Raw genomic sequence first — 16,213 nt, 5'->3', positions numbered from 1 at the left:
GAGTTAATCATGTCACTCTGGTCAAATAGTTTTCAATCTTTTATAGAGGTACCATCATTTTTGTCCAGGCCTGTTTCATTAGTTTGTTTTTTTAAATAATTATGTTAATCAACAATTCAAAAGTAATGGCTGTTTTTGATTATTTAATTTTCAATAAATTTTTATTTATTGTTACTTTTGTGAGTTTCAAGTGATTTCAGTGAGAATTGTGGGTTTTTCCTTCTTTAACTGAGGGGTACCAACAATTTTGTCCACGTGTGTAAAGCTTGCTGCAGCTAACCTAGGGAAATAGGTCAGATATAACCAAAATAGCTCAAATTTCACCAAAAAATCCTGCTACACATCTCTTTAGTACAATATCATCACATTGTGTGAACTATGAATAGATTGAACTTTAAAAACCCTGTGCAATATCTGTTTTTCTACATGCACTAGAATATATGCCATTTAGTTAGTTTTCTACTTGCAAAAACATTACTCCATCTGCATTTCTATTCATCAAAAATCAGTGTGATACCAGTGACGTGCAAAAATGTTATTTTTAGAACTAGTCCTTATAGATATCTTGGTTTATTTTTGGTTTTATACTACATTCCTTAAATGTTTGCGCTATCTTTGCTGCTGTAACACTACAAATTTCCCCACTGTGGGATAAAAAAGGCTTATCTTATCTTATCTTATCCTAAATGCCTCTGTCAGAGCATAACAAAGTCCAACAAATAACCCCCATAACAACACAATGAATTGCTTTTACACTTCACTGTCAGAACTCACCACACAAGCTGCCTGCACAGCCTCAGACACGCTGCCTGCATTGGGGTCGCACCAGAACACATGACACTGGAAATGCTGGTTCCCCGTGTCCATAATGAAGGCAAATGAATGCACATCCCGTCCGACACCCATGAAGGACAAAAAACGGACACGACACTCCACCAGCACCTCCTCCTCCTCCTCCTGCACAGCCACCAAAAGATGAGAGCCAGAGCTCTATTAGACCATCCGTTCTAATTGACAAGCATTCACATCTTTTATTTATTTGTTGGTCCCTGGGACAGCAACAAAAATCTCCCTTGCCTTTTCCTTGATGACAGCCACAGTGGTGTCAGCAATGCTCAGTATGACAGGAGTCCAGTCCTCTTTGCCTGTGGAGGACAGGAGGCTGTCTATGGCCCCGTTTATGATGTCCATACCTGGGGACGAAACACAGCAGAGTCTGAACAGCGAGACAGCAGATGGAGGAGTTTACTTGAGGACGCATAGCAGTTTATGATGTACAATTTTCAGTATGGGCTCAGTTTTACCTATAGGCCGAGACACAGATGTCACCCCCAGATACAGCACATGAAATTTCTGCACCAACTCAGTCTTTGGCATGGGAAACTCTACCGCCAGAGAACACACAAACCCACGTTAGAACACACACAGATTGCCCAGAGAAAATGTTATCACACAACAACATCTAACACAAAATTTCAAAAGAGATGTACACACATGGTAATTGGCCTAAAGTAGAGAAATAAACAAACACTGGTGAATATTTTAATAATTTAGGGTGCTGTTGACATGATTAGGGCACAGAAACACACACAGAAAAGCATGCAGGGATTTAGAGGGCTGGATAGTTTCTGCACGAAAACCCAGCTGTGCCGATGGCTTGTAAAAGACGCCATACACAATATATGAGGATGATCAAAGATGTTGTATCACCTGCATGTTAATCGACAAAAATGTTAACATCTTCTGCACTCAAGACCTCACTATTAACACCCAATTAACTTGACAAGCTTGGGATGATTTCTGATAGGGTAAAATACAGCGGAAGTAGTTACCTGTGGTGCATGAATGTGTTGGGAGGAAACATTATTTTAAAAAAAATCGCCACTTTGCTAAAAAGAACACGATAAATGGTGATATAAGTTGCTGACTTTGCTCTATTGCTTGTCACACAGATTTAAAAAAAATGTGAACAAACTGGAACCTGAAATTAGTAAAATTTATATTTGTAATTTTCATTGGTACTGTTGCATGTTTTTCACAGAATATTTGGATTTTCAATTTCTATACAAGTGCTCTAAGTGTAACGTAGCAGCAGAATGAACAGCAATGAAATCTGACCACACTTGTGTTGTTTGATGTTGTCAGATGTGTGCAAAGTTCTCTCCAAACACAACCAGCAGTTACTCTAAATCTAAGTAACTTGATTGCAGTAGAAATTTGATTAAGTGATAAGCTTGTTACTCAAAAACTTGAGTACTTAGGTTCACATGAGTTTGTAGTATGAATATGTAACGCCAATGATTTTTGTCTGGACTCATCTCAACACCGTACTCCCCCTAATGTCTGACATATTTAGTGTATACTGCTAAAGCTCTGCAATCTGTAGTTACATGAACAATGAACTGTGAAAGCCCATTCATACATTAATCCCATTTTTAAGGAAATCTCAGACAGGCCAGATCTGATGAGGACAGCAGGGCCATTATCTTGGTGCTGGCGCTCATCCCAAATCATTTGGTGCTAATCTCCTCAATTCATCCGGTGCTAATCTCCTCAGCTGAGTCCCACCCTGGGACTGCGCACCAGCAGCTACCCTAAAGAGAACCAATTCAGCCAACAACTAGAACTGTTCTCCGTCCTCTGCAGAACCCGCTGTAGCCAAACTCTAGAGCTAATCGACTCGTCTATCCACTACAAGGGCAAAGCATCTTACTGGGTACCAACTGTGTTTTTAAGTCAAGAGTCTATGAGTTCAAGCAAGTTACAGCTTTAAAAGATGTGAGGGATCTTTCACCAATAGGTTCTTTGATCCTGAGGTTGGGATGTGGGCTGTGGAGCACCAGGCCTTGCCTCAAAGAAACACTAATTGGGTTTTAATGAGGTTGAGTGCCTCTGTAAGTGAAGAGCCGATATAGTTCTTTTATATTCTGATGCCGGAGCTCCTTTCCCCAATGTTCAGCAGAAGCCAGCTGAAGTTATAGCCAAGAATGAATAGCGTTGGGGCTTTTTCTCTGTCTCCCTGTAATTGCTTGAGACTCAGAGGAACATGCAGTGAGACTTAGAAAAAAATGGGAAAACTGCGAATAAAATTAGCTCAGTGAGGATAACGCTCTGCGATTGTTGAACGAGGTGTTGTTCTGGAGCTGGCGTTATCTGTGTAAAAGTGAACCAGACCCTGCTATCTTTTCTATTAATAAATGTCCACAGTTTGCTCCCGGAGCAATAAGGTTGTCTTTTAAAAAGCGCATACATCGCTTTAGATGTGGAGGAATGCTGTAATGGGAGAACAGAAACCACAACAGGGAAGATAGCACACAGCTGACAAATCCAATTCTTTCACGAGAGAATTACAAAAGAAAACGACTCAAAGAAAAAGTGTGTGTGTGTAAATGCTTGTATTACTTATGTTGTGGGGACATTAATCTGTTTACACATTCACATTGTGGAGATTTGCCTCCCTTTCAGGGACAAAAACGCAAGTCTGCATTGTGTAAATTCACTTTAAGTTGAAGGCTTGAAATGCAGGGTGAAGGTTAGGGTCATGCAAACAATAGTTATGGTTAGCGTTAGCATAAGTCTCAAGGAAACAAATGTCATTGTGATGTCCTCTGAAGTGATGGAAACACCACTGTGGGTTTGTGTACCTTGTAGGGGTACATCGGAGCCGTTCTGGGAGGAGCTGCCAGCTGCAGCCTTGGCACTTTTCCTTTCAGCCATAATCTGAACAAGGAGAGAGGAAAAATGAAGACAGAGATGGAGAAAGCACAGGGTGTGAAGAAGAAAATAAAAAAGTAGGAGAGGGAATTAAGAGAAAAAATTGGGAGAAAAATAAGAAAGAGGAAAGCAATCAGAATATGAATGGGGAGAAGAGGAGGAAATGTTGGTTGAAAACAACTAGTTTCAAATAAGATCATCTGACAAACAGCTAAGCACCAGAAAATGATTTGTAGCAAAGACTTACAGCTGGACCATACAAATAATAGAAGAATTTGACTGATGTGTCCTGTATTTTTACTATTGATAAAAATATATATATATATATATATATATATATATATATATATATACTGAGTGAAAGTAAAAAATATTGAAATGTTATATTTGGATTTTTGATATTTTGATAGCACAGTTTTTGATGTAGACATTTTTGTCTTTAAGGTTCTATGTTTTCTTTTCATCTGGTACTGCACAAAAAATATGAGTGCATTAGAATCAATATTGTTGCTAATCACTGACTGATCAGTAGGTAATATCCAAAAAAACGTTTAGCATTTAATATACCGAAAATATTTAATTTATGTTTTTTCATTAAAAGTGACAAAAGAGTGATCATTTGTAAACAAACTGTTTTTAAAGGGTTAAAATTGTGAAAATTCATCAATATTTGGTAGTTATGATCAGGATTGATCTTGACTAAAAGTTTATGGCTGAAACACTTTACTGTAAGGTCCTGCCTATGAGTTTAAAAAAATAAATAAAAAATCTGACACTGCACAAAAATAATAATGCAACAGAATAAATATTGTTGCTAATCACTTAAATTTACCAGATTGTGATAAACAGAGAAAATAATCTCTTAGCATTTAGTATATAAAAATGATTTTTTTTGTCAAAATAAACTAACAGGCCTATAAGTAGTTAGAACCCTGAAAAAGAAACGAGTATTTGGTAGTTATCAGTTCAAAAGTCACTCAGTGAAACTTGAAAATAATTTTGATATATCATTTTTCTATGATCGTGTTTCTGATGCAAACATTTTGTCCTTAAAGACTTCATAAAATCCACATTGTCAGTCCATTTCTCAATACTTCCCCATTTTTTCTGTAACACTCACTGAAGGTAATACATTTCTACCAAAGATCTAACAGATCATAAATGTGCAGTTTTTCAAACAGAAGTAAACAGTGTATTTGTTGATTACTATTTCCAGCCACAGATTTGGTGCACTACACTGAGTATTTAAGGCAGCAGGAGAGTGTGTGGTAGACTGAATCCAAATAGATTACAGTGCTCATGGCACCCAGTGTAATGGTGTGGCCCATTGATTTGTTTTTAATAGTTTCTGGACAACAATGGAGGCTTGGAATAAGCTGTATCGGGTAATACATGCTATAGGATCAGGTAATTCTTAGTTTTAGTGTTTTAATGGGATTTTGTTTCACAATAAGACAAATATAGAATGTTACTGTTTTGTCCCTTCTCTGCTAAATGATATAAAATTGTAAGAGAAGCTGTCTTTTCTTTCTATTTACTTTCCGTCTGCTGCAGTGTACACACTCTTTAAAGAGTGTTGAATATTCTGCATGGCCCCTGCACTGAGCCACCGCGCTCGCTTTCTGCTACAGATACTTGATACTGATTAATTGTAGGTGTCATTAATCAAAGTCTATGGTGAGTCTGCAACTCTGCTCACAGGGGAACATGCAAGAAGACGCATGCACTCGCACACTTTCTCTCACACACACACACACACACACTGAGAATGCCCGTTCGGTTTGCTACGCAGCTGCAGGCTCAGGTCACCAAGTTTCTCCCCTGCAGTAAACAGAAAACTACCACTGTGTTTAAAATAGGCAGAATGAAGGTGTGAAGAGCCACGCTCACACACACATACTGACACATTGATGCACATTCTGCCTTCAGTTTGGGCCTGAAGATAAGAAGAAATTAAAGGGGGGAAAAACTTTCTCTCTAAATGGGTCGACACGCCTCAAAGGGAGAAGATCTGTAGTTCCAGGTCACTGCTGGCCTGAGGACAGACTGGAGTCTCTATATATCCAGAGGGCCATGTTTCTCTCTCTCTCTATGTGTCTTTGTGTGTGTCTGTGTGAAAAACCAAGGGTATCTAAACAAGTGAACTGTGTGTTTAGTGTTGTCTGGTATCAGTGTTGTAAAAAGCATCAGTGGTCTTTATGTTTCATATATTACCATTACACTGCAATAATATAATTTGTGACCTTCATAATGTTGCAGATAGAATTGGTATTCCAGTGTTACACTTGGTCTGTCTATCAGTACTTTCTGACTCAAGGACATATAGACAAGTGACAAATGAAAGGAAAAGTGTCTTAGTAAGGTGCTGGGCCACCATGTGCTGCCAGAACAGTAACTTGGCATGGATTCTTCAAGTTTCTGAATTTTACTGGAGGAATGAAACCATTCTTCCAAAACATATTACCTCATTTAGTGTTTTGATCATGGTGCTGGAGAGCGCTGTCTAACTCAAGCATCGGTTCAAAATTTCCCAAAATTGTTCACTTGGATTGAGATCTGATGATGCCATAACATATTAATAATATAATTTTTATACTCTCGAAACTGTTCATTGACCCCTGATGCTTTGAGGATGGGAGCATTACCATTTTCCTTGCAAAATATCAAATATTTAATCATGTGATACAGCTGATCACTTGGAAGAATTTTGTATTGATTCATAGTGGCCCTCCCCTCTACAGGGACAAATAGACCCAAACCATGTCCACAACATGACCCCCACAGCATTACAGAGTCACCAGATCCCCTCAGTGTAGCAGTGTTGCCAACTCCTCAGTAAGGAAAGTAGCTATTTGCTGTCCTAAAAGTCGCTAGAACTCGCTAAATTTAGTTAGAAAGTCGCTAAGTTGGCAACACTGGAGTGTAGAGGTCAAGGGTTCAGATTTTTCCTTTAACATGTTATCCACCTTTACAGGTCACTAAAGTTTCTTTTTTTGTTTCTGTAACTTCTGAAAGCACCTGGGTAAGTCAATATTTTGCAAACATTATTCAAACAGGGAAAACAGATATTTGTTAGGAACTACTTTTAGTCTTGCATATTGCAGAAGTTAGACTTCAACAAAATCTTGCTAGTTGAGGCAGCCAATATGGACATTTTCTGGCTAAAAATCAGGCATCAAAAATGTGAAATCATTCCCACAGTTTATTTCAACTCATGCCCAGCAATCTGGTAGGTATGGCTTGTGTTTTGGTTGCCATTTTGGATATGTCTGGCTTGGCACGGCAGCGTTGGCAGTCTCCACAAGTGTGTTAAAGCACCCAGTGCAGCAGAGGTTTTGCCTAGGCATATTTCAAGCCATAGTGGAGCAGCCTTTGGTCAAATATTGTACAAGCGAGGCCAAGTGGCTGTCAGGCGGAAGAGGTAGCTTGACCTTAAGGGCTTTGACTTCAGCTGGATGCAAGCCAAAGGAGGAGCTTGTAATGTGTTCCAGTGTCTGAGGCAGGCAACTCTATGAAGGGACCTCACAGTATGGACTAGCTATTCAATTCAATTCAATTTTATTTATATAGCGTCAATTACAGTCAAATCGTCTCAAGACGCTTTACAGAACCCATATGCCTGACCCCCAGAGCAAGCCCAAAGGCGACAGTGGAAAATATTAGTTTGGTGTTTTTTATTGACCAAACTTTTCAGGAAGTAGACGAAGAATAATTAAAGCTCTCATGTAGAAGTCCAACATCTTTTGGATCCTTGTGGAGCGTTTAATCTCAGAGTTTGTAAAGCTGTTGAGTTTTTAGAGTCACATGGATTATTTTGACATTTAATAACTGAGTCCTGAAATAAAATTACAGTTGTGGATTTCTGTCATTTAGTCTGGACTAAACAAATAACAGCAGCATAAATCTCAAACGTCATTATGAGGAGTCTGGATTGAGGTTTCTCACTTGATAATGATCAAAACATGACATTTTGGTTGGTTTAAAAGAATATTCCACCTTAAATCTTTGAATGTTGACCTAAAAGGTTGGTTTCAGGAAGTATTCCACCTACAAGGTCCTCACACATCCACCTTAAAGGAACATTCCACCAAAGATTCCTGGACATGCACCTAAAATGTTGGTTCAACCGAGTATTCCATCCAAAATCCTCAGAGACTTGAGGGGCTGATTAAAAGGAATATTCCGCCTAAAACCTCAACTAGGGCAGTATGTGTAGCAGCAACAACAGAAAGAGGTCCTCTCTCGGTGGAAGAACCTCGTCTGAGTGGCAGCTCCCTTTCTACTCTTACCTTACTCACTAAACTCAAGTGCCACGGAGGACTCGAGTAGTTGATGTTTCCAGTGCAACCTTCTCTTTTTCAGCTTTCTTCCACGTCCGATCACTCCCGGCCCAGTTTTTGTTGGTGTTTTGGACCCTTTTTCTGAGTTTTGGCCAATCAGAGAACATGAAGTACATCATCGGCATCGGCGGTGTAACCAATGGGGGGAAAACCACGCTCACCAACCGCCTGATCAAGAAACTGCCCAACTGCTACGTGGTCCATCAGGGTGACTTCTTCAAGCCCCAAGATCAGATTGAAGTTGGTGAAGGTGGCTTTAAGCAGTACGATGTCGTCACTGATCTGAACATGGTACGATCTACACGTGGCTGGAGAACCCGGTGAAGTTTGAGAAGTCTCATGGTGTTAGTAACACCCTGGACACAGAGATCTTCCCAAAGTGTCAGTTCTTGGAGATCACAGCTGCTTCATGACTAACTGTTCATCATACGTCCATTCTCTGTAATAGAGTGGTATTTCATGGTAATTGGTTCAACAGCTGTGAGGACATTTCCCTCAGAATTCGAAATTCCAACCTCATGGTGGCAAAAGAGGAAAAGTCAGGGTGTTCTTCCAAAGTAGGTTGAGATCATTCTTCGGGAAACAGATTTTGTGCAAATCCATCCAGTCAATGTTTAAATATTTCACAGTGAAACTTCAATATCCTGCTGGTGTTGCCCTAAGAGAACTTTGGGAATCATCAAAGTCTCCACAGTTCATTCTCTAATCACTTTGATATTTGTAGCAAACCTCTCCACAATCCACACACTGATATTCCAGTAAAAGCGCAGAGTGTCAATGTCAAAATGGCAATAAAGGAACGTGAAGGGATCACCAAAATAAATGGAGTCAATCTTTGGGGAAGATGAACAGATATCAAGTAGAAAACTGAATCTCATCTGTGTGGTAGCTGTCGAGTTTAGAACAAAGTTGTGGACCAACTAGCTGACATGAAAGACAAACACATGAAGATTGTATCTGTTGTTACTGTAAGTGTAGATAGAGTTCAGACAACAGGAGACAACCTGAATGAGATATTATTTATCGCTATCAAACCTCACACCTTCAAAAGATAAAAGAATATATTTACATGCCTACAACACACTACTACACTCATCTATCTATCTCACTACAAGAATCCCTTAAACTCATACATGAGGGGTCCTTGACTTACATCGGATTTCTGTTCCTATGACGCGAAGTAACTTGATTTTCGCCGCAAGTTGGAACGCACATACTTTGACCTATGTGGCATCCAACCGGTGAACGTAAACAAAGCCGTCTTCCTCTTATAGCGCTACATGACAACGTATTCGAATGCTCCACTCACCAACTAGTTCCGCACAAAATTTGTTTTAACATTGCAAACGCTGTACGTCGAAATGATGGGACAAGACTTTCTTAAGAAATTTATGAGAGATGGTGATGTAACCATGAAACGCCGTAGGTCAAGGACGTCGTAAACCGAGAACCTACTGTAATTTATTTTCTAATCAAATTTCTGAAGGCATTTTTTCCAAAGTGGTTCTTCAATCTTCTACTCCTCCAAAATAATTGGAATCTATGAATGTGCATATGATTTTAATAAATAAATACAGGTGGTGACTCATGTTGAGAATACAAACTTTGCAATACTTTTATGACTCAGAACTGAATGGGGTCACATTGAGTGTGTTTACATGATAATGAGTTATTATAATTATGGTCAGGCTTTTGAAGTGAAGTAAAGATTATCATTCATAACAAGACTGAGGTGAGAACTTGTAGCAGATTTTGATGAGTTATAGGCTCAAGTAACACTGAAAACATTTTGCCAGTTTAGAAGAACGAATAAGTCTCAAAACTCAGAGATTTACACAAGTGGCAACCAATGGTGGCAGTCATAGTGAGCATTTTCACTGTCATAATATTAATGTGCAGTGTCCTTTATTGTAGTCAGTGGATCGTTGAGTTTTTTTAAAGATCAGAAGTGAGAGAGAAGGTGTGACTATGAATCAAGTGCTGCATTCATGTGATTCATTGGCACCACACACACACACACACACACACACACACACACACACACACACACACACACACACACACACACAGAAAACTCCTTGAATATACACTGCATGTGGTATGTAATCTGAATTTCATCTCCTCTTCTCACCGTAAAGGCTTTTAAAACTTCTCTCTATCTCTCCTCTCAGCTCTTACTTCTCGAGTAAATGATGACAAAATTCTCATCTGAGTTCTGAAAATGTTTCCTGGCCATTAGTTAGCTCTAACATACTGTACATGTAAAAGTAACATCTAAGTTACAGCCTTAAAAAGTAGCTCTGGATAACTGCAGCACCAGAAAAAGATTTTTTTCCCCACTCCTCAGTAGTTGTACTGATTAAAGCTTGATAACTTGCTTCACAGCAGCAGATAGGCTCATTCATGTGGAGGTGGCGGCGCTAATGACACCCACCTTGGAGCAGATTTCGTGGAGACTTGTGGCGATGGCTGCAGCAGGGGTATCACATCGGAACACGTGGCACTTCAGCACCCTCGTGTTTTTGTCTCTGGCCACATAGGCAAAATCCCTGAAGGGTGGAGATAAGGCAGGAATCATCACAAGTTCATTTATGATGCAGGTGAGACACAAACTCAAAACCGAGCTCAATACACCTTCACAGCACACAAACCAAATGTTGGTTAAAGGGGCAATAAGTAAGAATCAGCAAGTATGGATTTCTGCTGTTCTGTAATGCAGGTGAGTCAGAGATTAAATTTCTCCAGGAAAGTGATTTTCCAGCCTGTAAATTTATTCTGATTTAAATTCCAGTGAACTGTGTAAGCTACGTTTCTTTGCATTTCCCAGCAGCCCTGTAACATTTATGATTATATATGAGGATGGAGAAGTTTTCAATTAACTGGTGGAGAGAAAAGATAATACAGCAGAGAAAAAGGGAGTAAAAGCCAAGAAAGTTTCCCCATAAGAAGGGAATTACAGAATGTCAGCATTTACTGCACCTTGAGGCGAGCGTGTGAAAAATGAGAACAGAGACTGATTGTGGGTTGTTTAGAGCTAATAACATACAGAATTGTTGAATTATCTTCACATTACATGATTTCATCTGTTTGTAAATTTGTGTTTTTTCTGGAACAATATTTGTTCCATTTGATAGCACATCTTAATTCCATACTTTGCATGTGGGAGAGAATACCTTCATCCACTTTGTACCCTGAATGGCTCCTGATAGCTGCATTTTTAGCAAATAGATTACAATTTTCACCTCAAAGCTTTCTGGTATTATTCCTTGGAGAACCAGTTTTGAACATTATTGGATATTGTGATCAAACACTTCTTTACGGCCTTCAGACGTCTCCCAGAAGGCACTTAGCTTTGGGACAATATGTAGATGCGATAGCCAATTACGTATTTTACATTTCTTTCAGCGTTTTTTTTTTAGTTTGTTGGGCTAAATTTAGTGTTCATCTGTAGTTTCTGGAAATATCTTGATTACTTTCCATTTGCACTCCAATGTCTGAGCACATTTTGTTCCACATTCCTCTTATCAAGAGCTGTTCTGCCAGAGTCGGTTTTACATCTTTTCCACCTATCTTCACTGTCAGGAGGTGACTCATTGCAAACATTAAAAAAAGAGAGTTTGTCCTTGGACTTGTCTTCTGTTCTGAGACAATAGAACTTTTCAATTCTCTCTGCGCACCTGTTTGCATTGTTGCCTGTTCAACAACGGAGGGAAAAAAAGCTACCAGGAAAAGCTGCAGGTTACATTTCATGCACAAGAAATAAAAGCCACGAATGACAACAAAATTATTATTACCCCATTTTGCATCATGATATATTTACCTTTCCTCTAGGCATTTCTTGTTGGAGCAGCACTCAAATTAGGTCACTAACTTATTATGAATTTGCGACTCCGTTATTTGTCTCATTTACCAGCAGCCCAAAGCTTTGCTGCAATTCATTGTTCACCAATCAGGGTTTAAGAAGAACATGTTACTTAAAGCCCCTTTAATGTGCGACATTCCTGCAATGACACACAGACCCAAACACACACACAGACCCAGACAGACATGTAGCCATATGCATTTACGGAGGCAGATGTGTATCAGTGCCCAAGGAAACCACATGCCAGGAGCTTCACAGTGGTGCCACATGGCAGAGAAAAATGAGGAGAATGAGGAGGAGCTCCGCTGAGAAGGAAACTTTATGCAGAGTGTGGGAGGCAGATGAAAAACAGCTGCATGTGGGATATATTACACACATACACACACAAACACAGACAAGATGAAAGATGCTTTTCTTCCTCATTAACAGGTGAGACAAGCGGCACAACAAAAGGTAGGAGGATGCTTTTCCAGCCAGGACAGAAATGACGGAGTAATCAGACAACACAGAGCGAAAGGAGGGGAGTGAGGACATGAAGAGAAGCCAACTGGATGGGAGTGTCACCAGATGCACACGCACACACTCACACACACACACACACACACACACACACACACACACACACACACACACACACACCAACACACACACACATTGCACGCTCCAAAATAACCTTAGACACAAACAGAAATACGGCAAACAAAGCTGGCATTTATCACAGTGGGGCTCTTTGTGTTTATGAGTCCATTATCTGGCCTGTCTCCTCTGCTTAATTGTGTGCTCACACACTTTGGGTCGATAATGCGCTGCGCCTGTGGCCAGGAAGGAAACCGTGATAGCACGTGCGACTGAGTGTGTGTGTGTGTGTGTGTGTGTGTGTGTGTGTGTGTGTGTGTGTGTGTGTGTGTGTGGTGTCCAGTGCACTTCGTTCAGGGACATTTGAGCAGTGCGTCACCAAAGCAGCATGAGTGGCCTTGCCTGGCATACTACAAATGGCTCTTTTATGACTTCTGTTCGCTCTCTGGGGGATCAAAATGCCATAAAGCAGCATGCAACTCTTAATAGGAAATAGCCTATGGCCAGTCTGGCTCGCTGATGATTTAACACCGGTGATTTAAACCTTCGGTAGTCGCTCCCGTGAAGTGCAACAGTAACTCTGGGCAAAGAAAAGTCACTGATTTGAGGCCTGTAGTGACAGATGTGATTGCACACAGGGCTGGGAGTCCTGACAAAACGATTACTGAAAACAGTGGCGAAGCAAGATCACGTTTGAGCACAACACAAGGAAGCAGTTACCTTTCTCTGTGTCCCAGGAAGCAGAAGGGGGTTGTTGAGGGGTAAAAATGAAGAAAGGATGCAGGTGAAGGGAAGAAATGAGAGAAGAAAGATGGGACATTATTAGAGAGGAAGAAATGTAGGATGAGTAATTTGCATATTGGGAAAAGATGGAAGGAGAAACAAAAGGAAGGAAGGAGGGAAAAGAAAAAAAACAACAACAGCAATGTTAATACACACAACGTAGTGAGCCAGAAACAGGCAAAATGCTCTTTGACTTCAATCATTGTCTCCCTGTGAGGTGTGTGTGTGTGTGTGTGTGTGTGTGTGTGTGTGTGTGTGTGTGTGTGTGTGTGTGTGTGTGTGTGTGTGTGTGTGTGTGTGTGTGTGTTGCATGTGTGCACTGGAGCTCAGCACTGTGTACTTTTCATTTCAGTGGATTAGCATTCTGCTACATTATGACACAGGATACCTTCCCTGTGGGATGTGACTACATGGATGCTACACACACACACACTCTCTCTCTCTCACACACACACACACTACTCCATCTCCTCTCTACCTTTCCCTCCTCCAAATCTCTTTCATCCATCTCTTTACTTTTGCTCTTTAATCTTCCCTTCGCTCTCCTCAGCTCTCTCCATCTCTCACGCTTCTGTTTCCACGACGGGAGGAGAAGCCCAGAAAAGAAAGAAGATGCAACGCAGGCTGATTCGTATCAACAGTGTAACTCATCACAGCTGCACCACATATAGCCTGTGATACTCTATTATCAGGAACACTACAAAGGAAGCACAGGCTGAATAAAGAACAGAGGGCTAATTCAAACATCGACTGCCTTTGATTCTTTGACGATCCACTTAGTGAGAGGGAGTCGAGAGGCTCACACACACCACATCGTCATAACTCCGGTGTCAGAGCATCAGATCTGCTGCTCCAACCAGCCAGCAGTCACACACATACTCACACAGGCCATATGGAGGCTACATCAACACTCGTGTAAACTGCCTAAAAGCTCTCACTCGCCACATGTAAATATTTCTGCATATGTCGCATTAAATTGCATCTTGTTCTCAGTGTGTTTCTCTGACATCCATCCCTGATTTTTTCCCCTCCTATTCTATTTCCTCCTGCTCAACTCCTAATTCCACGCTGTGTTCACCGTCCGTCACTTCTGGTGAAACTGGATTTCAGTGTTAAAAATTCAGAATGTCACAAAAGCTGCACTCCTTTTGCCTCAAAACCACGCGCCATTCTTCTCTCTCTGTAACTAATTTGCATGTCAGTGTAACAGTGAAAGTGTTGCCAGTGCTTCATTACTGATGAAAGGACCGCATCAAATTCAGAACACACCTCCACCTTTCAAAAAAAAACCTACACTACCGTCATGGTCACGCTGACTTCATTTGACTTTTACAGCAAAACAGTCCGTTTATCTGGAAATGTGTCTTTTTCTCCCTGTTTTGGTATTTCAACACCACTCAGCCAGCATTTGTCACACCTGAAAATAGACTTTTCTTTCAAAAATGGTGACATTTTGGCAAACAATGACTTAAGCTGGGTCAGACACATGCCATTGGAACAAACCAACAAAGCCATGGTATGGTGTCTCAGGTGGATCACCTGTTGTAATGCCAGCACAGCTGCTCGTACAAAGCGGGTGCTGTCACTGTTTATGTTTCGTTTTTTAGGTGTCTTTTGGTTGCGTGTATGAGTATGAACATTATAATTATCTTGTTGTCTGATAAGCAGAAACAACTGAAGTGGAAATTTGGCTGTAGTGCAAAACGCTGCAGGTGATGATGGAGAGCAAGCGGGGAGCGAGCTGACATTTAACCTGCTGAGATTCAGCAAAAAACCAAGCCCAAACCTGGAGCTGTTGCCAAAACTTTATATAACAATGAAGTCATAAGTTCCCTGCACCACATAGTATGTAGTTCTGAAGGGAAGTAATACATTTCTATCTATCTATCTATCTATCTATCTATCTATCTATCTATCTATCTATCTATCTATCCATCCATCCATCCATCCATCCATCCATGTAGGTTAGCCTGGAAACAGACAGACAGAGGAAAAAGATAAGTTTACTTTTTTGATTGTGGTGGAGAAGGACAGGGAGTGCATCAGCCGTCAAATGACCAAATGTCATTCATCCGAAGTTCAAGAACTCAGGATGAAAGACCTCCCAGATGTCAGAGGAAATTTTGGCGGGAAAGCGAGCAGAGAGGATAGATAGATAAAATCTGGAGACAGCAGAGTGATGAAGGGCAGGAGGCCAGAAAGCCAAAATGAAAAGGTGGGAGTGTAGCAGAGAGGAATGGAAACGAGATGTGAGACCCACTGGAGGCTGGACGGTAGAGAGGCAAAAAAAAAAAGAGCTAAAAAGAAGCAGGAGATGAAAGGTATGAAAGCACCAAAGCACAGAGATGAGTTAAAGCAAGACTCCCACCACTCATGTGTTCTTTTTTTTTTCCCTCTCTGTGCTCCACATATTTCCACAGCTCAATAAAGGATGACTGACTCACTACTACCAATCTCTCTTTGATCCTGACGGCTGTGAGGCAGGCTCGGCTGGAGAGGATGCGTACAACTCGGAGATTAAATGAGGTCACGGCTGCAGAGGTGCGCTGAACTGGGTTTGCGAAAGTTCCACAGAACCGTCAGCATCTGCAACTCTGACAGCAGCCACCTACCATCAATAGCACTGACAGCACAGTGTGTAGTAGTAACTGTAGTGTGTGTATATATAGCTGAATCCCAGCCTCACACATGGACTAGGTTTGTCATATTTAAAGTCATTGATTTTTGTCTTAAAATATCTCAGATGTAGCTCTGCACTGGTGATTTCTCTAGTATGTGCAGTTCCAATACTGGAAATGTTGAGCAGCAATGTTAGCTGCTTATCTCACTCATGATATGTCATCCAGCTATCAAAAAAAAAACAAAAAACTACAAAAATACATCATAGGGTCATTCCATCTCAAGTCACCAAATTTAACCCCTTGACGTCCATCGTCAT

The 16,213-nt window shown here is 40.6% G+C and overlaps 1 protein-coding gene across 1 annotated transcript in view; it reads right to left on the bottom strand.

The window, feature by feature from the left end:
* The window catches only part of LOC110967296 (amyloid beta precursor protein binding family B member 2), a 44,276-nt gene that overhangs the window by 3,413 nt on the left and 24,650 nt on the right, over window positions 1–16,213 (bottom strand). Inside the window, exons 9-13 of the mRNA XM_022216856.2 lie at window positions 10,489–10,603; window positions 3,645–3,720; window positions 1,305–1,385; window positions 1,078–1,193; window positions 775–957 (exon numbers count right to left, since the gene is read on the bottom strand). Of these exons, the coding sequence (XP_022072548.1) occupies window positions 775–957; window positions 1,078–1,193; window positions 1,305–1,385; window positions 3,645–3,720; window positions 10,489–10,603 (571 nt within the window). The remainder of the gene's footprint in view (window positions 1–774; window positions 958–1,077; window positions 1,194–1,304; window positions 1,386–3,644; window positions 3,721–10,488; window positions 10,604–16,213) is intronic.

This window comes from Acanthochromis polyacanthus, chromosome 10, assembly GCF_021347895.1.
Source record: "Acanthochromis polyacanthus isolate Apoly-LR-REF ecotype Palm Island chromosome 10, KAUST_Apoly_ChrSc, whole genome shotgun sequence".
Classification (NCBI taxonomy): domain Eukaryota; kingdom Metazoa; phylum Chordata; class Actinopteri; family Pomacentridae; genus Acanthochromis; species Acanthochromis polyacanthus.
This window is presented reverse-complemented; position numbering and strand designations above follow the sequence as displayed.